The sequence below is a fragment of the Sphaerodactylus townsendi genome, linkage group LG07, assembly GCF_021028975.2.
Source record: "Sphaerodactylus townsendi isolate TG3544 linkage group LG07, MPM_Stown_v2.3, whole genome shotgun sequence".
In the NCBI taxonomy this organism is placed as follows: Eukaryota; Metazoa; Chordata; class Lepidosauria; order Squamata; family Sphaerodactylidae; genus Sphaerodactylus; species Sphaerodactylus townsendi.
Window position 1 is genome coordinate 10,768,743 of NC_059431.1, and position 20,915 is coordinate 10,789,657.

Sequence of the window (20,915 nt, forward strand, 5' to 3'; positions counted from 1 at the left end):
GAACTCGGACATCTGTGAAACCTCACTGAATCCTCTCGTTCTCGGCCGTCTCGAGTCTGTTAAGCCTTTCGGCATAAGACAGATCTTGGCACGCACAAGTTAGTGCAGCTGATAGTGGAGCCCAGCCTCACAAACCGGGGCGCAGGGTGGTCTTCTTTTGTCTCCATCGCTCGACTACAGCCCAGAGGACGCCCAGGAGAAGTCAAGGGCAATGGCGGAATGGAATTACACTTCGCTGCCTCGATTTCTCCTCTTTCAAGATTGCTTTCATTCATGATCAAACCACCCCCAGATCGAGACATATCTGCAATGCATTTGATTACCAGATATCTGAACTGGATCAAGGTGATAGCAAGAGGATTTCACTCGGGTGGGGAGGGTGTGTGTGCCAGCGCTCGTCGAACTATAGTGGTTTCTGCACAGCACACTAATAACGTGTGTAATATGTTATTAATGAACCCTGTTTTCCCTAGCACTGGAGATTTCACCCCTCCAAGAAGCAATTGCAAACAGTCCGGGTTGCAGTGGCTCCGTTGGTTTCTCCCCAAAGATTGCTAGTTTAGCAATTTTTTAAAAACCCTAGTTGAGGGAAATATAAAGGGGCTGAACCCGTCTGGGGGAAGAGCCCTGGGCAAAGTTCTTCCCCCAAACGGGCTAAATAGCTTCCTCGGCCCATTATATTCAGGCTGTGCGGAAACCACCAGAGGTCGGATCCAGCAGGTTCTCACAGGTTCCCGAGAGTAGGTTACTAATTATTTGTGTGTGCCGAGAGGGGGTTACTAATTGGTGATTTTGCCTTAAGTTATGCCCCTCCTCTCAGCAGTAGCGCGCAGAACTTGAAGAAGTCTAGCAGGAGGTGCACCAGTGTGCGTGGCAGCCTGCGCCTGCGTGCATTCGTTTCCCGCCCAAGGACCGGCGCAGCGGCTGCGTCCTTGCCACAGCCCCGCCCAGGAATGCCCCGCCCCCGGAATGCCCAGCCACGCCCCCGTCATGCCCCGCCCAGCCCCATTGGGGCTATGCCTCAGTTTGAATCCCACCACCATGGGAACCTGTTACTAAAATTTTTGGATCCCACCACTGGAAACCACCTAAGCTTTTCATACGAATGGTCACAAATAAAGTGTTAGGTCTCGGACCTTGAATCAATTAACAAACTCTGTATTGTCGATCAGCACCAACATGGCATTCCTTCAGATATCTAAACATGGCTATCGTGTCACCTCTTAACCTTCTCATTTTGACCTTGGATATCAGGCTCCGTCCTATGTCAAGCAGGCACCACTAGGTTCTGCTCCATGCCACAACGCTGCAGCCTTAACCATTAGGAAACGCTGCTTCATCGACAGGTCCCACCCCCTGCATCTCACGTGGGTGTACGCCATGGGGTGAGCCCTCCGAAGCAGCCATTTTCTCCAGGAAAACTGATGTCTGTAGTTTGGCACCCCGCATTTTGAGAGATGTGTTTTCCCGTGTTGAAAACGAACTGCGCATCTGGAAAATGGGGAAAAGTCAAGGCCGGGGATACAAAACTAAAAGTACATAAGATGAGCCAGAAACAGTGTAGAGACTGCAAAAAGAAAACCTCTGTCTGGCTCAAAGAACAGCGTCAAAAAATATTCCTTTAATGGAAATGATTAAAAAGTCTGTATAAAAAAACAAAACCAACAATAAAGAAAAATACACAACATTACAAACAGCAAGGGGATCCCAAAATATACGCTTAGAACTCCAAGTCTGCATAAATCAGTGATGGCGAACCTATAGCATGAGTGCCAGAGGTGGCACTCAGAGCCCTCTCTATGGGCACACATGCACAGAGTTCATCATGTGGGTGGTGGAAAATCACCCCCCACCCCCACACACACACACTCATCTAGGCTGGCCTGGGCCGCTGGGCACAACGCCCCGCGGCGAGTAGGGAGGACTCGGCTGGCAGGCCTGGTGCCTGGGCTCCGGGTGGCTGATGCCCGAGGGGGGGCAGAGGAGGCGGAGATGCTAGAGAGGCGCAGAGTGGTGTGTGGGACTTGCTGGAGGCTAGAGCAGGCTGGCCCCTGCTTGAGCAGGTGGGGTGGAGGCACTGGAGCAGCGCAGGGCAGAGCAGTGGGTGCCCGCAGGACTAAAACCTCAGTATTCAGGTTAAATTGCCGTGTTGGCACTTTGCAATAAATAAGTGGGTTTTGGGTTGCAATTTGGGCACTCGGTCTCGAAAAGGTTCACCATCACTGGCATAAATGATATCCCTTCAGTGAAAATATATAGTCCTCTCGGCCTTTTGGCTGGGAAAGCATTCTCTATAAAGTCATCTGTTCTTGTCAGTTTAATATCTGATACGTCCTCTATTTGAGGACTATACATTACCACTAACTGATGTTTCTACTAACTGAGGTGTGTATGTGGCCCATCTCCTAAAGAGGAATAAAGCTGAACATCTGGCAATTGGAATCCTTCCAACTTATGCCACTTTTTGGATTTTCACTTTTTAATTATTTCCATCAAAGGCATAATGCTGTTCTTTGAGCCAGACAGAGGTTTTCTTTTTGCAGTGTATAAAACTAAAAGGACAGAATGAAGTTCGTGGGGCGTGCGAAGGCAAAAACACTCTTGGGAGTATTATCGGGGGTTTTTAATCTTCCCCAAACTTCCCCAAACCCATCAAATCCTGATGAGTTAGAAGAAAATGTTCCAGTCGTTCACAAGGCCGGCTGTTTAGCGGAGATGCTGATATACGGAGTGGGATCTCTGGCGTTGGGATATTGCCACAGCCAAACCGGCTAGCTTATAGGAAAAGATCAAACGGGGAGCGCTTGCAAATTTCAACAGTTTTAAATCACAGTTCAAGGGCTTCCAATCCCTTCCCCACCATCCCCCATCCGCTGTCTTTAAGAAAAAGATACACAGCGGGAAAACAGCATTATGTAATATAGCCGGCAGCAGAAACAACTGAAAACACCAGAATAAGCTATGCATGAATATGGGCACTGACTCAAGATGGTAATTTCTGGAGCTAAAAAAAATCAATTCCCCAGGAAGGGGAGGGAGGGAGTGAGGGAGTGAGGGAGGGAGGGAGGGAGGGAGGGAGGGAGGGAGGAAGGAAGGAAGGAAGGAAGGAAGGAAGGAAGGAAGGAAGGAAGGAAGGAAGGAAGGAAGGAAGGAAGGAAGGAAGGAAGGAAGGAAGGAAGGAAGGAAGGAAGGAAGGGGAGCTGATTTTACACCATGCTTTTCTGTACCTTAAGGATACTCAAAGCAGCTTACAAACTCCTTCCCCTCCCTCTCCTCCCCACAACAGACACCTTGTGAAGTAGGTGGGGCTGGGAGAGTTCTGAGAGAACTGGGACTATCCCAAGGTCACCCAGCAGGCTTCATGTGGAGGAACAGGGAATCAAACCCGGTTATCCAGATGAGAATCCACCGCTCTCAACCTCAACACCACGCTGGCTCTCTTCAGCCGCAAAACCGAAGTCATGTGCGGAGCAGATGTACAGATTGTGTCTTTTTGCCCACAAAGTAAACGTGAACTCATAAGAAGCTGCCTTATCCAGCACCAGACCACCAGTCCATTAAGGCCTGTCCTGTCCTGTCCGCTCAGACAACTCTTGTGTTCAAAAAACCTGGAGATCAGAGAGGGGATTCTGGGAGGGTGGGCTTCAGGGATGAAGAAGAGTAAGAGTTTGGATTTATATCCATTTCTCTCCTGTAAGGAGACTCAAGGGGGCTTACTATCTCCTTTCCCTCCCCTCCCCCAACAAACACCCTGTGAGGTGGGTGGGGCTGAGAGCGCTCCGAAGAACTGTGACTAGCCCAAGGTCACCCGGCTGGCATGTGTTGGAGTGCACAAGCTAATCTGGTTCCCCAGATAAGCCTCCACAGCTCAAATGGCAGAGCGGGGAACCAAACCCGGTTCTCCAGATTAGAGTGCACCTGGCTCTTAACCACTATGCCACTGCTGCTCCCAAGGAGGGGAGTCTTGGTATAGTATAAGGCCAAACAGCCCATCTTCCAAAGCAGCTTATTTTCCCCCAGGTTCAACTCAATAAAGGGTTAAAATAAATAAGAAATGTGTGCGGTCAAGAGATCAGTTATGACTCCGGGAGATCCTCAGTCCCCATCTGGAGGTTGGCAACTACAAAGTGTGCTTCGGCCTGCCATGCTTGAGTGTTGTATACCATGTACTTTCTGAACTCCTTCAAAGAAGGGGTCCTATATGAAGGAATAGCAAAGCCTCTAAAATGACCCCCCAGAAGAAGAAGAAGAAGGAGGAGGAGGAGGAGGAGGAGGAGGAGGAGGAGGAGGAGGAAGAGGAAGAAGAAGAAGAATTTTGGATTTATATCCCCCCTTTCTCTCCTGCAGGAAACTCACAAGGGGCTTACAATCTCCTTGCCCTTCCCCCCCTCACAACAAACACCCTGTGAGGTGGGTGGGGCTGAGAGAGCTGTGACTAGCCCAAGGTCACCCAGCTGGCGTGTGTGGGAGTATACAGGCTAATCTGAATTCCCCAGATAAGCCTCCACAGCTCAGGCGGCAGAGCGGGGAAATCAAACCCGGTTCCTCCAGGTTAGATACACGAGCTCTTAACCTCCTACGCCACTGCTGCTCCAGTTGTCAATCTCTAGGCAGATCCTGAAGTTTTCCCAGTATGGATCTCCAGACTGCAGAGATCAGTTCTCCCAGAGAAAACAGCAACTTCAGAGGACAAACTCTTATCACATACCGTCGTTTCTAGGTGAAATCGCTCCCCGGATTCCTCCTTCCACAGACACTGCCCGCAAACCTCAAGGAATCTGCACTGAATTCCAACTAGCTGTCTCCAGAGACACCGGGCTTTATAATTGCCCAAAGTACAGCTATTTAAAGAGAAGCAATTAAGCGTACGTGCCTATAGCCTTGAACTGGGACCGGCAACCGCTGCAGATTACTGTCACCCTAGAAACCAAACAGGGCTCAATTCGGGCACCAACAGCCTTCAGGCTGTGCTGTGTACTGGTTAAGTGTGATGGACTCTAATCTGGAGAACTGGGTTTGATGCCCCATTCCTCCACAAGAGTAATGGATTTTAGTCTGGAGGAATTAGTTAGTTTCTCCACTCCTCCACATGAGCAGCAGACTCTAATCTGGAGAACTGGGTTTGAATCCCCGTTCCTCCACGTGATGCCTACTGGGTGACCTTGGGCCAGTCCACGGTTCTCTCGGAACTCTTTCAGCCCCACCGGCCTCACAAGGTGCCTGTTGTAGGGAGAGGAAGGGAAGGAATTTGTAAGCCGCTTGGAGACTCCTTATCAGTGGTGGGGTCCAAAAATTTTAGTAACAGGTTCCCATGGTGGTGGGATTCAAACTGTGGCGTAGCGCCAATGGGGCTGGGCGGGGCACAACGGGGATGTGGCCGGGCATTCCGGGGGCAGGGCATTCCTGGGCAGGGCTGTGGCAAGGACGCAGCCGCTGCGCCGGTCCTTGGGCGGGAAAAGAATGCACGCAGGCGCAGGCTGCCACGCACGCCAGTGCACCCCTTGCTAGACTGCTTCAAGTTCTGCGCGCTAGTGCTGAGAGGAGGGGCGTAACTAAGGCAAAAATCATATGGCAAAATCACCAATTAGTAACCCCCTCTCGGCACACACAAATAATTAGTAACCTACTCTCGGGAACCTGTGAGAACCTGCTGGATCCCACTCCTGCTCCTTATGGTTGGAAAAAGTGGGGTATAAATCGAAACTCTTCTTCTCTTCTTCATTTCAGTTTCAGTGCAGAAATCAGCAACGATTTCACGCTATCAGGTAGGAGGATCATAAGAACTCAGAGAGCTCCCGTTTTCTGGATGATCCATGTTTCAGTGGTGACCGTTTCATGAATGGCTGTGATCCCAGGTGTCATTGAAAACAACAAGCTCTTCCTGGCGGCAAAGATGAGCCATAGGAGTTTGAGAAGATTCTAAGCTTGAAAGGATGGATTACTACCAACAAGAGAAATGTATCAGATACTGCATCAAGGAAGGATGTTCCACACAACAAACTGTACGCAACGTGGTGGTTTTTGTTTGTTTACTTTTTGCATATGGCGGGCGCTCCACATACTAGCTGCCAACACTCCCAGTGCAATTTCGCCAAGGCAAACGAAGCCAGAAATCGTCTACTCTGGCAGCTGCTCTCCGGGGTAGTGCAGCAGAGACGGAGGAGAGCCAGCATCTGCTATAGAAGATCTGGAGAATGCCGCTAAAGGAATTGGACGGTTCTGCAAGCAAATCAGATGCCCCTCACTGAATCCCTCCCTCATTAAAGCCTGCATCATATTTCCTACATAGAACATGACACTCTCTGGCTATGGGTCCATCTAGCCTAGTATTTGTTGAGATAAATACATTTACCTAATATTTTTGTTTGCATGCATCTGTGTATGCATGCATTTATACTCCGCTTCCCTCCCCAGAATTGGGATTCCAAGCGGCTTTTAGGACATTCTTCTCCCCCGTCTCGTTCTCACAACAACCCCGTGAGGTAGGCCAGGACCAGGATTTGTGACAGGCCCGAGTGACCTAGCAAGCTTCCAAGTGGGGGGGATTCAAACCTGGGCTGCCCAGAATCCTGAGCCATGGCTCTCTCCGCTAAACCACACCGGCTCTGCGACGCAAGGGAATCAAAGCTAGTTGCCCCATCGAAATAATATATAGGTAAAATAATACACACGTAAACAAAAATATACAATCTGGCATTTTAGAATCATAGAGTTGGCAGAGACCTCAAGGGCCATCCAGTCCAACCCCCTGCAATGCAGGAACACACAATCAAAGCACTCCTGACAGACGGCCATCCAGCCTCTCTTTCAAAACCCCCAAAGAAGGAGATTCCACCACACTCCGAGGAAGTGCATTCCACTGTTGAACAGCCCTTACTGTAAGGAAGTTTCTCCTAATGTTTGTGGAATCTCTTTTCCTGCACCTTGAACCCATGACTCCTGATCCTAGTCTCTGGAGCAGCAGAAAACAAGCTTGCTCCCTCTTCCACGTGACATCCCTCCAAATATCTAAACAGGGCTATCATGTCACCTCTTCACCTTCACTTCACCAAACTAAGCATCCCCAGCTCCCTAAGTCTCTCCTTGTAGGGCACGGACTCCAAATCTTCTACCATTTTCGTTGCCCTCCTCTGGACCCGTTCCAGCTTGTCAATATCCTTCTTGAACTGCGGTGCCCAGAAGTGAGCACAATATTCCAGGTGAGGTCTAACCAATGCTGAATAGACAGGCACAACTACATCCCTCAATCTTGACACTATACTCCTATTGATACAGCCCAAAATCGCACTGGCTTTCTGGGTCGCTGCATCACACTGCTGGCGCACGTTCAGCTTTTGGCCTACTAAGACTCCCAGGTCCCTTTTCCCCAAATACAAACTTAATGCACGCAAAGAGTCAGAAGGACATCTCAGGCGTGGCTGATTCCAAGTCTGTCTGCTACCTGTCTGTCGATCACCACCACCAAAAAGAATAGCGATCACATCAAGTTCTCTGAAGCTAAGCAGGGTCAGCCTGGGTTAGTATTTGGAGGGGAGACCCCAGAGGAAGTCCAGAGTCGCTACGCAGAGGCGGACAACGGCAAACCACCTCTGAACGTCTCTTGACTTGAAAACCCCGTGGCCCTGGGGTTGCCAGGAATTGGTTGTGACTTGATGGCACACAGTTATTATTGCCCAGGCTAGTCAGCAGTGTGTAGTGGTTAAGACGTCAGAAGTGGTGGGATCCAAAAATTTTAGTAACAGGTTCCCATGGTGGTGGGATTCAAACTGTGGCGTAGCGCCAATGGGGCTGGGCGGGGCACAACGAGGGTGTGGCCGGGCATTCCGGGGGTGGGGCATTCCTGGGCGAGGCTGTGGCAAGGACACAGCCGCTACGCCGGGCCTGGGGCGGGAAACGAATGCACGCAGGCGCAGGCTGCCACTCACACCGGTGCACCTCCTGCTAGACTGCTTCAAGTTCTGCGCGCTACTGCTGAGAGGAGGGGCGTAACTAAGGCAAAAATCACGTGGCAAAATCACCAATTAGTAACTGCCTCTTGGCACACACAAATAATGAGTAACCCACTCTCGGGAACCTGTGAGAATCTGCTGGATCCCACCTCTGGACGTCAGGCTACGATCTGGGAAACTCCAGCTTCGAATCCCCACTCTGCCATGGAAACTTGCTGGATTACCTTGGGCCAGTCACATGCTCTTAGCCTCAAGTATTTGGGCGGGAGACCACCAAGGAACACCGGGGGGGGGGGGGGGGGGTGTGTGTGATGCGGAGGCAGGCAATGGAAAACCACCTCTGAACGTCACTTGCTGGAAAACCATACAAGGTCACCTTAAGTCAGCTGTAACTTGATGACCAAAAACAGAAGCCTTCCCAGCTTGGTTCATTATATTCATTTTCTCTCCTGCAGTTCTTCGTTCATCATGCGTCAACTGCAGATCAGCTACCCTCGGGGAAGGGGGTGGAGTTTAACTGAGCCGCAAACCAGTGCGTCTATAATGTAATGGTTACAGTACTGGAGGCTTGAGTTCGAATCCCACTCTGCTTGCTGGGAAATCGACTGAGTGAGTCTCAAAGTCTAAAAATCCAGTCCGCAGGAGATGGATAATACGTCTACTGAAGTCAGTAGGCTGAGAAGAGAACAGATGTGCTGCGGATTCCACTGGTCAAATCTCTGCAAAATATTGTGACTAACAAGCAGGAGAGACCAGGCAACTTTTACAAAGGCGGTTTCTGCACGGGCTGAAAGCAACGGCTTCAACTTGGTAAAACACCGTTTTGGCAGGGACCCTTTGCACAGGCGCCGCTGCCAAATCGATGCAGGCCAGGGAGGGGAATACGCGGCTGGGCGGAGCTTGCTCCCATAGCTGCGCATCCCATGGGGCTGTTTGTGCAAACGGCCCCAGAGCCTGCATCGGCATGATTAATGCCGATGCAGGGTCTCTCCCTTGGCTGTGCGGAAACCGCCAACGTCAGCCCACAGAAGAAACGTCATGATGCAGAAATCCATATCCCCACAAGCTTAAGCTAGCCAATGTTCCAGATCCTCTAAGCCAGGAGTTTGCAACCTGTTCTAATTAAAGACCCAAACGATGCCCAAGTTCAGAGCAACAATGAGCCAATTGAAGAGGCCATCTGCATGTCTGAAAAGCAGACCGCTTCACGTTACAGGTAACTGACATGCTGATTAATAATCCATAAAGTTTCCACACCCCAAACACAAGATCTCACAGCAAGTAATAAATACATACAGACGCGCCGATTGCAATTACAGCCATCCCTTCCGCGTGGCGGGGGGTGAGGGCGCTCCCACCCGCTGCGATCTGGAAACCTGCGTAAAACTCAAGACGCAAAGATCATCATGAGAAGTCACTCAAGAGATGGCTGTAAAGACACTCTGAATCGCACTTCTTTTACTACAAATTTAAATTTTAAAGAAAAAGTGAAGCTGTTCATTTATTTTATTATACAGTTATATCACTAAAATTCCGATTTGCAGTACTTTCTCACGCCAGCCAGCAATATACCGATACCGTGATTAGGACAGTCGCGGTGTGAAAGGGACAGCTGCATTTTAGTGCACTTGACTAAATCTGGGCATGGTCTGCACTCAAATTCATGGCAACTGTTCCGCTTTGTTGTAAACCCTGTGAACAAGGTGTGTTTCCGCACTCCTACATTCCTGCTGGGTGACCTTGGGCTAGTCACGGTTCTCTCAGAACTCTCTGAGCCCCACCTACCTCACAAGGTGTCTGTTGTGGGGAGTGGAAAGGAAAGAAGCTTATAACCCACCTTGAGTCTCCTTGAAGGAGAGAAAGGTGGGGTATAACTCCAAACAGTGGCGTAGGAGGTTAAGAGCTCGTGTATCTAATCTGGAGGAACCGGGTTTGATTCCCCGCTCTGCCGCCTGAGCTGTGGAGGCTTATCTGGGGAATTCAGATTAGCCTGTACACTCCCACACACACCAGCTGGGTGACCTTGGGCTAGTCACAGCTTCTCGGAGCTCTCTCAGCCCCACCTACCTCCCAAGGTGTTTGTTGTGAGGGGGGAAGGGCAAGGAGATTGTCAGCCCCTTTGAGTCTCCTGCAGGAAGAGGGATATAAATCAAACTCCTCCTCCTCCTCCTCCTCCTCTTCTTCTTCTTCTTCTTCTTCTTCTTCTTCTTCTTCTTCTTCTTCTTCTTCTTCTTCTTCTTCTTCTTCTTCTTCTTCTTCTTCTTCTTCTTCTTCTTCTTCTTCTTCTTCTTCTTCTTCTTCTTCTTCTTCTTCTTCTTCTTCTTCTTCTTCTTCTTCGAAAGCATCTCTAAAATCGCTGTCTGTTACTTTTTAAGCATCTTTCAGCTTCCCACTCAGCCCTTCAATATACCTTCATAGCTCCATTTTCTTTTTTAAAGACACATACTCCATTTCATACTGAACCACATCTGGCTCCGAAGCCACGGGCTCTACGCATCAGCGAGGGTCTGATCAGCCCCCGGCCACTGCTCGAAACCAGGTTTGCAGAAACAAGGCGCCTAATAATTTGGGGGGCGTGGGGGGGGGTGCTAGAAAGAAATCACTCCAACCTGGATAGGCTCAGGTTAGCTGGATCTCATCAGATCTCAGAAGTTAGTAATTGGATGAGACGCCACCAAGGAATACCAGGGTGCGATCAGTGGTGGGATCCAAAATTTTAATAACAGGTTCTGATGGTGGTGGGATTCAAACAGTGGTGCCGCTGCACACACGCACCTCCAGTCCCTATTGGGCAGGGAGGTTGCTTGAGTAACCCCTTCTCGGCACTCAGAAAAAATTAGTAACCACTTCTAGAGAAGTGGTGAGAACTGGTTGGATCCCACCTCTGGGTGCGATGCAGAGATAGGCAAAATACTCTCTGAAAGTCTCTTGTTACTGGACCACCATAAATCAGCTACAACTTGATGGCACAACGTGTATAAATAAATAGGCAGATTTTGTTTTTTTTTAAAGGAGTTAAGCAGCAGAGAGGGAAGGGTGAGATCGCCCAAGTTTTCACTTTTCGTCTAGTATCCTAATCCTACTCAAAGTTATCATTTCCAGACCACTGTGTGCTGCAAATATTATTTTGCGATGCTTACATCAGGACTCCTCCCGGTAACCTTGGGATCAAGGTTAACCTTGGGGGAAGACGGTGCCCTTGGATATCTATTTCCGTCTGTCAAGGGTAATACTGAGTACATCTGATGAAGTAATATCTGGAGCGCGAAATTGTGTAACTCAGTAACTGCGTTGGTCTTTAAGTCGCCACCAGATCTTCTGCTGTAGATGTACGTTAATAATATCTTGGCATTAAGGTAAAATTACAATCCATTTAATAATGTAGCATCTCCACTTAATAATAAAAATAAAAACACTAGTAGTAGTAGTAGTATTACTAATAATAACAATAATACACATTTCTCACCAGGACTCAAGAAAGATTACAAGTATGGTTAAAAAAAACCCTTTTCAGTCAATCAGTAAACAGATTTCAAAATGTAGTACAAGATATAATAGCAATACCGGAAACTTACAGCAAAGATTCCTAGCAAAATAACCTACATATTCTAACATAACTATATTGGGCAAATAAAGTATCTGCCTGACATGCCAACAAGGGCATCTATTTACCATATATACTCGCATATAAGTCAAATTTTCAGCACATTTTTTGTGTTGAAAAAGCCCCCCTCGATTTACACACGAGTCAGGTGTATTTTAAAAAATATTTTAGGGTTTCTACTTTGTCGGCCGCCAGGGGGCGCGGTTTTTAGGCTAGCAGCACCAAAATTTCAGGGTATCATCAGGTGACACTCCTGATGAAACCAGCCAGGTTTGGTGAAGTTTGGTTCAGGGGGTCCAAGGGTATGGACCCCCAAAAGGGGTGCCCCCATCCCCCATTGTTTCCAATGGGAGCTAATAGTAGATGGGGCTACATTTTGAGGGTCCATAACTTTGGACCCCTGGAACCAAACTTCACTAAACCTGGGTGGTATCATCAGGATAATCTCTTGCTGATATCAGCCAGGTTTGGTGATGTTTGGTTCAGGGGATCCAAAGTTATGGATCCCCAAAGTGGTTGCTCCCATCCCCCATTGTTTCCAATGGAAGTTAATATTAGATGGGGCTACCCTTTTGAGGGTCCATAACTTTGGACCCCCTGAACCAAACTTCATCAAACCTGGGTGGTATCATCAGGAGGGTCTCCTAAAGATACTCTGAAAGGTTGGTACTGCTAACATAAACATTCCTCCCCTGACAGGCACCCTCAAATTTTTCCCAGATTCTCCCTTTAAATCAACCCTCCCCCACCCTTAAATTCCTGAGTGGATTTAAAGGGAGAATCAGGGCTTACAGAGCTAGTTTACTGTTTTTCTTTGAAATAAATATTCAAAAACCATTTAACCTACTGATGCCTCAATTAATGTAATTTTATTGGTATCTATTTCTATTTTTGAAATTTACCAGTAGCTGCTGCATTTTCCACCCTCGACTTATACACGAGTCAATAAGTTTTCCCAGTTTTTTGTGGTAAAATCAGGTGCCTCGACTTACATGCGGATCGACTTATACACGAGTATATACGGTACCCAGAGGAAAAAGAGGTATAAATAGTCGTATAATATAGTGACGATTTGACGATCTTTATTCCCGTGTTAAACTGAAACTTCTTTTTAGTATGAACCGTCTTCGCCTTTCTGAAGATGGTAGATGACAGGCCAAAGAGCAGAATGCGTGGAGGCTTAGTAAGAGCAGAAGGTTGGACATAATGGTACAAATTATGTATAACATCTGTGGACCCTGCCGTCCCCCCCGTCTCTTCTCAGGGGATTCATTAGTAGGACGCCATCGGTATATCTGATATTAGAATAGAATAGAATAGAATAGAATAGAATAGAATAGAATAGAATAGAATAGAATCTTTATTGGCCAAGTGTGATTGGACACACAAGGAATTTGTCTCCGGTGCATATGCTCTCAGTGTACATAAAAGAAAATACATTTGTCAAGAATCATAAGGTACAGCACTTAATAATTGTCATATAGGTCTAGTAAGCAATCAGGAAACAATCAATAGTAATAAAAACATAAAATGTAAAATCATAAAATAAAATGAAATGTCAGCACAGGCTATAGTCATACAGTCATAATTGGGAGGAGATGGGTAATAGGAATGATGAAAAAAGTAGTGCAGTAATTATATAATAAATATATAATAAATAGTTTGACATTATCGAGGGAATTATTTGTTTAACAGAGTGATGGCATTCGGGAAAAAAACTGTTCTTATGTCTAGTTGTCTTGGTGTGCAGTGCTCTGTAGCGACGTTTAGAGGGTAAGAGTTGAAACAGTTTATGTCCAGGATGCGAGGGGTCAGTAAATATTTTCACAGCCCTTTTTTTGACCCGTTTACTGCGCCACACAAAATGGATGCCCCTCGGAGAATTTTGAATCCATCTTGTGCGACAAGCTGGGGCAAGAAGGCGGTTGGCAGCTAAACTTTTCCCCTGGCCCTAAGCTGTGTCTGTCTGAACAACGGGCCCAGCTTATCTCTGGTGTGTCACCCTAAGGCAGTGATGGCAAACCTTTTCGAGACCGAGTGCCCAAACTGCAACCCAAAACCCACTTATTTATCGCAAAGTGCCAACACAGCAATTTAACCTGAATACTGAGGTTTTATTTTAGAAAAAACGGGTGTGCATTACTCGGGAGTAAGCTTGGTGGTAGTTGTTGTCTTGCTTTGAAGCAACCATCCAACTCTTCGAACGGATGAATCACGACCCTAGGAGGGTTTACTCAGAAGCAAGCCACATTGCCAGCAACTGAGCTTACTCCCAGGTAAAGGATCACGCTTCAGTTCTTTGCATGAAAATCAGTGGGGTTTAACAGCTTAACAACAACAGGGCAAGGTTACCTAACACCTGCTTCCCGCAAAACTTAGGTCTGTGGTTTGATACTAGCCCGGCTATTAGAGCCCAGCGGGCCAGGCCAACCTAGATGTGGGGGGGTGGAGGGACGATTCCCCCCCCCCACATGATGAATTCTATTTGTGCGTGCCCACAGAGAGGGCTCTGAGTGCCACCTCCGGCACCCGTGCCATAGGTTCGCCATCACTGCCCTAAGGTGATTCAACCTGCGCTGTAAGCAGACCATTACTTGCCCTACCTGCTCCCACCCCGCCAATCAATCGGCATTCAAGAGCCCAGGCGTCCTCTTGGGTCTGTCGGTTCATCAAGACTCTATGATCTTTTCGTTGGAACGCTGGAAAAGCAATCAGTTCTTTCCGGCTTTCCTTCCAGCTTAACTCAGATGGCCTCTGAGGGTTAAATATTGGTCCTCTGGCCATTCAGTGTGTGTGTTCCAGATCTGTGTGCGCACCCGCACTAGCGTGTGGGATCTTTCCTTATCTTCGTGAAACGCTGATTGTTTTTAAGCTGGGTAAATATCAACCGTCCCTGAAACCATATCCAACTAACCCTTACAGCCAGCATGGGGCAGTGGTTAAGAGCAGGTGGATTCTAATCTGGACAACTGGGTTTGATTCCCCACTCCTCCATCTGAGTGGCGGAGGCTTATCTGGTGAACCAGATGTGTTTCCACACTCCTGCATTCCTACTGGGTGACCTTGGGCTAGTCACAGTTCTCTCAGAATTCTCTCAGCCCCACCTACCTCACCAGGTGTCTGTTGTAGGGAGAGGAAGGGAAAGGAGCTTGTAATTATGTTTTTTACTGTGCTCAGTCAATCCATTTGAATCTGAAATACCTTTACTGGCATACCATACAAATTCATATCCACAAAAGACACAGATAAAAATAAGGTATAAACGCAAATATTAAAAATTTGAGTGAAGATGAATAATTTATGCCAGGGATAAATGTGAAAAAACATCTCCATTTAGGCGGGCTTCATTTTTAGTATCAGTGTGAAAAACTTAACTTACCAAACTAGTGATTTTTGGATCTTTATCAGACAAAAGAGATGAGAGTTGTTTGTTTTTTGTTTGTGTTATTTAAGGCTCTGAGCCCCACCGACCTCCCAAGGTGTCTGCTGTGGGGAGAGGAAGGGAAAGGAGCTTGTCAGCCACCTTGAGTCTCCTTACAGGAGAGAAAGGTGGGGTATAAATCCAATACTCTTCTTCTTAGTCAACCCTTGTACGCTTTGTGCGTGCGTGTGCATGCTCATTGCTTAAAATACATTCCTTGTTTTCAATCATATCAACATTATTAATAAAATTCAAAGTGTCACCTGTACAGTTGCCTGATCATGTGAGAATTTCTACCCAGGGTTATACTGGCATTCACAGGTTATAGATTCCAGTTCCCCCCCCCCACCCCCCACTTCTCGGCAGTTAATTCCCACAACTGAAGTGGAGATGGCCTTCCTAGGGTAACCTCTGAGCACTGTCGAGAAAAGGGGGGGAAACTAAAGGCGTTTGACATTGGAAGCAGCAGCTGGGACGCATTTTTCACAGTAACGTCTGAGTAAGGTGAGTGTGGGAGAGCATCGGCCCCTGCGGAAGTTCAACCCGGTGTCCCTGGGGTTGGGGCCTAGGGTGGAGGTAGAACTGGACGCAGCTAATGACCCCAACTCTCTCCCTGCCAAGTTAATCTCTATCAAGCTGCCTTTTAAAAGAATTTAACCTTTTATTCCCAAGTCTGTCTTAAACTAGGAGGGTCACACAGGTGCCATTTCGTATACACAGAACTCTGCACAACCCGACACTAGCAGAGATGATAAAGCACAGTCTGGGAGCCAGCGTGGCGTAGCGGTTAAGAGCAGGTGGACTCCAATCTGGAGAAACGGGTGTGATTCACCACCCCTCCACGTGAGCGAACTGGATTTGCTTCCCTGCTCCTACGCATGAAGCCTGCTGGGTGACCTTGGGCTGGTCACAGTTCTCTCCGAACTCTCTCAGCCCCACCTGCCTCACAAGGTGTCTGTTGTGGGGAGAGGAAGGGAAAGGAGTTTGCGAACCGCCTTGAGACTCCTTACAGGAGAGAAACACGGAGTATAACTCCAAACTCTTCTTCGTCACGTTAGTTTTATCTATCCTCCCAGAATTCCTTCAAGGAGGCCTGCGCCCTACACTCCTCTGTTTTAGTTCTGAAATCAACCCTGTGAGGTAGTCGAGGTTAAGAAACAGTGACTGGCCCCAGGTCACCCACTGAGATTCAGAGCTGACTGGGAATTTGAACCCAGTGTTACTAGAATCCAGTACAATGGACAACATCAGCTCAGAAATCACATGACTGTTTCGGCACCCGGCAACATGTCTGAATGTCGGCATGAGGTTAACAAGAGAAGAGGAAGAGTTTGGATTTATATCCGCCCTTTCTCTCCTGCAAGGAGACTCAAAGGGACTTACAATCACCTTTCCCTTCCCCCGCCCCCACAACGAACACCCTGTGCGGTGGGCGGGGTTGAGAGAACTCCCAAGAACTGTGACGAGCCCAAGGTCACCCAGCTGGCATGTGTGGGAGTGCACAAGCTAAACTGGTTCCCCAGACAAGCCTCCACAGCTCAAGTGGCAGAGCGGGGAATCAAACCCGGTTCTCCAGATTAGAGTGCACCTGCTCTGAGCCACTGCACCACGCTGGGTCTAAGGGGCTGCTATTCTGTTGGATGCCGATGCGTGCCTCGAGTCACAGAAGAGTGGCAAGAAAGAAGACGCAAGTTAGAAGGGTGGGGAAAGGCTGCCGAAGAGACGGAAAATGGAGGCTGAGTGACTTCCCCAAAGCCGCAGACGGGGTCTGTGAGACAACCTATTTCTCCCCCTCGTCCAATGCAAAACTGGCTTGCTGAATTATAATAACAGCAACAATAATGTCGCTATTTATACTCCACTTTTCTCCCACGGGGATGCAAAATGGTTTACAACGTCGTTCTGCCATCCCCTGTTTTATCCTTGCAACAACGTCGCTGTAAGGTTGGCTAGGCTGAGAGCGTACGCCGGGCCCAACATCACCACGAGAGCTTCTATGGCAGAGAGGGAGATTTGCACCTGGGTCTCTTAGATCCCCTGATACTCTAACCACTACACCACATGGCTCTCAATACCAAGATGCACCTGACTTAGCTTTTTTTGCTTTTAACAACAGCCAACCAGGAGCCACGAGCATCTCTCCTGCTGTCTGTTGCCAGCAGTTGGATCCTCAGTATACTGCCTCTGTGCATGGAGGATCTATCTCACTATGAGCATAACAGATCCAGAATCCAATCTTTTTTTATTATAATAAAGACCATCTTTTGCTGTTTATACGACAGTTGCTGGCCCCAATCCAGCAAAAGCTGCTCACACCCAAGTTCCACCAAAGTACATGAGAAAACTTATTCATGGCAAACCCTTTTGATTTTAATGGGACCAACACCCTTGGGGGCCAATGAATCCCTTTTTGTATTGCTATGAACTCACTTGTCATAGTTCAGCCCGAACCGGTGTCTACCCAGAACAGTCCCCGTGTATTTAGGGTTTTCTCCCAAAAAACTAGGAAAAAGGTGAGTTCCTTGGTGACTTCCACAGGGCCTGTAAGACGGAGCTATTCCACCGGGCTTTTGGAGGGGCCGGCCGTGGTCCTACTGCCCCCCACCGAATCTGAGGCTGCCTGTCTCCATCTTTGTATTTTGGTTGGGTCTGATCCACTGATAACATCGCGAGCCCTACCTATTTCCTCCCTTCCTTGGCCTTGGTTCGGGCGCCTGTTTTAAACAATTTTGTTTTTAATATACTGCTGTTTTAATTTATTGCTGTATAGGTTTTAAGGGATTTAAGTTTTATGTTGTTGGTTTGCTATTCGTTAGAACAGCCATGTTGTGAGCCGCCTAGAAGTTTAATTAATAATAAATCAATAAAATAAATAAAAGGATATATTTACATCTGATTCCAAAACAACAAAAAAATTACCAATTGCGCACTTGGGGTCTGTTTCTATTCTGCTGGGAAAATGTCCCTTTTCTCTCTTTTAGCCCAGAACACCTGACCTGTTAAAAAGAATCTATAAAACTCCAAAGCCAGCTCACATTTGGGGATAGTATCATGTGACTGCTGTTTTGGAGATTTTTCCCAGCACAACAACGTAGATCCCTGACTACTTTGATCCCAAAGATGTGTTCCGAAGAGATCTCATCAGAAGGGGGGGTCGGGGCTTGTTCCTGAAGAAAGGGTGCTTTAAGAAAAGGGTGTTTATTTGGGGAAGGCAGGATATGAGTCCCCATCCCACCCCAATTATAAATATTTGTTAACAGAGCGGTCTCTGGCTCCGTGATCGGCTCCCATACTCCATGGGACAACCGTGGAATGTTTGAAAAGGAAATAGCCCGGAACACTGTTTAATCAGCGGAGACAGCTTTTCGCTGCAGTTGTAGGGGGGGAAAGGGGCCAAAGATGGACAGTCTACGGACACAGAATGAAGGAATGGATTTTGGGATTCCTCATGGCTCGGGCCAAGCTAAGTGAGGCATCTCTGCAGTCCCACAAACACAGAAAAGCATCTTATAATAAACCCCACCAATGCTTCATATCCCCCACACGCAAGTAGCTGCAGTTTGGTACAAGACAGGATTTTAAAAAATCTAACTGCTAGAAACATCTCAACAAGCATCTCTCTCACTCTCTCCCAAAAGTATTCCCTCCCCCCAAAAACGCTGCTCTCCCAGGCTAGCTAGGAAGCAGAAATTTGGTGTGTCGTTTCCCCCACCCCCCACCCCAGCTTCAAGGCAACCTGATCACGGCAAAACAGTTTGATATGTAACACTCAAGATATGAAGTTTGCCTGCAAAAACACAGCACCGGAAGCAAGATCCCAGGCTAGCCCCGAACCATCGTTATCCACTACGGGTCACTCTGCAAGCAAATGTCCTCCTAATATTTCACCCTAGTCCATTTGCTCCCTTCCATTCCATATATCACACAGGGGATTACAATGTTATTTACTTGAATTTTGGGAAGCCGATGACGTGTCTACGCGGATCTGGATCTCTAATCCCGGCCTCTGCTTCCCCCCTCCCCCTGAATTAGTTTTTATTTCCTACAGTGGCCTTTGAGCAGATCCTTCCATGCAATTTGGTTCTGGTTGGTTCTACAACCCTAATTTTGTATCCCCAGTCCACTGAACCTCCTGTCCCGCCGATTATATCAGTTCATAGAATAACATGACTGGAGTCCAAGTGAGAAGGTCAAACCGTAAATGACGTAAATAATAAAAAATAAATTAAAAATCCCATGCTTGGCCAACACAAGTTCCATTTACTGGGGTGCGGGCTTAACTTCCGAATCTGGAGGCTGGACTTTCATGCGTCCCTCTCTCTCTCTCTCTCTCTGAATATCTATGAGAGAGAGAGAGAGAGAGAGAGAAGTGGATGGATGGATGGATGGATGGATGGATGGATGGATGGATGGATGGATGGATGGATGGATGGATGGATGGATGGATGGATGGATGGATGGACATAGATAGGCTGATGGGTAGCTAGAGAGAGATGGATGAAAGATGGACAGACAGATAGTCAGAGGGAGGTGGATGGATGGATAGGCAGCCAGGACAGACAGATAGCTAGAGAGAGAGATGGAGGGATGGTGAGAGAGAGGGACAGACAGACAGAAGAACGGGCAGATCTTTAGAGGGAGAAAGAGATGGACAGACAGCTAGACTGGTAGCTGGCAGGGATGGACAGAGGTACAAACGGGAGGATGGGTGGACTGATGCATAGTTAGCCAGCCAAAGAGGGAAATGGACAGCTGGATGGATGGAGAGAAGCGGGGGCGGGGGGAGAGAAGGAGGGCGGGCGGGACGGGCTCGGCGGGGGCTCACTCACCTCTTGAGATAGTTCCTGCCGTAGAGGATCTGCTGCAGCAGCGTGACCAGCGCAAAGGCGCAGACGAAGATGAAGAGCAAACTCCGGTTGCCCAGCAGATCCCGGCTGGAGGTGGGGTCCGAGTAGCCCATGGTGGTCCCGGCGGCGGCGGCGAGCAGGAGGGCGAGGAGCAGGAGGGCGGCGAGGGGGCCCCGGCCGGGAGGCGGCTCAGCGCCGGGGGAGAGGGGCTGCCCCTGGGCCGAGGCGCGTCGCCGGCCTTTGGGCTGCCCGGGCGCAACGGCCCCGCATGGCGCGCCCCCGGCCCCGCGCGACGCTCTGCTCGGCTCCGCGGGAAAGTTGCCGGCCGGGGGCGGGGCCAGCCAAGCCCCGCCCTCCCGCTCTCCCCCCGCCCTTCGATCGCCCCCTCCTCCTCCATTCATTCATTCATTCATTCATTCATTCATGTAGCCATTCATTCGCGCCCGCCCCGCCCCGCCCCGCCCCGCCTCCCTCCCTCCCTCCCTCCCTCCCGGGCGCTTTGGCGCAAAGCTCCGCGGCGCAGGAGAAGGGGTGGGGGGCGTATGATCCACTCCTAGGCGACCCCCGAAGGCGGCAAGCCGACAGGAAAAGGCGCCGAGCTTAACCCTCCCGCCCTTACTCCTGGAGGGAGGGGGAGGGCAATCTAAGGTGCCCGCACGTGACCCATCGGAGTGGCTCCCGCCCCCTCCCTCCCGTGTCTGTGGGTCTTTGATGACATCACACAGTTCTCTTTCGGGTAGGCTGCGGTCTGCTCTCAAGGGTGCTGTGGTTGGGAGCTGGATCAGACTGCAGAATAATGCACTTTCCATCCACTTTTCAATGCACGTGGCAGATGGATTTTACTGTGCGGAATAGCAGGATCCACTTGCAAACAATTGTGAAAGTGGATTGAAAGTGCATTGTTCTGTATGTGCGGAAGGGGCCTGAGAGGCAGCCAGGTGGTGTAGGATACTTGCATGTCAATACAATACTAGGCACCCCAATAGAATGTTTAATGTGCCATAGCAATCTGGCACCTAATATCTCTCTGAAGAAGTGACCCATAAAGCTCATGTTGAAATAAACGTGGTTAGTCTTTAAGGGCCTTGACCGGG

The 20,915-nt window shown here is 48.7% G+C and overlaps 1 protein-coding gene and 1 pseudogene across 1 annotated transcript in view; one reads left to right on the top strand and one right to left on the bottom strand.

Moving 5' to 3' along the window:
* The window catches only part of ST8SIA5 (ST8 alpha-N-acetyl-neuraminide alpha-2,8-sialyltransferase 5), a 104,513-nt gene extending 84,165 nt beyond the window's left edge, over positions 1 to 20,348 (bottom strand). The window contains exon 1 of the mRNA XM_048504317.1: positions 19,804 to 20,348. Coding sequence (XP_048360274.1) covers positions 19,804 to 20,222 — 419 coding nt within the window. The 5' untranslated portion in view covers positions 20,223 to 20,348. The remainder of the gene's footprint in view (positions 1 to 19,803) is intronic.
* On the top strand, positions 2,256 to 2,382 carry LOC125437326 (annotated as a pseudogene).
* Positions 20,349 to 20,915: the final 567 nt, after the last annotated feature.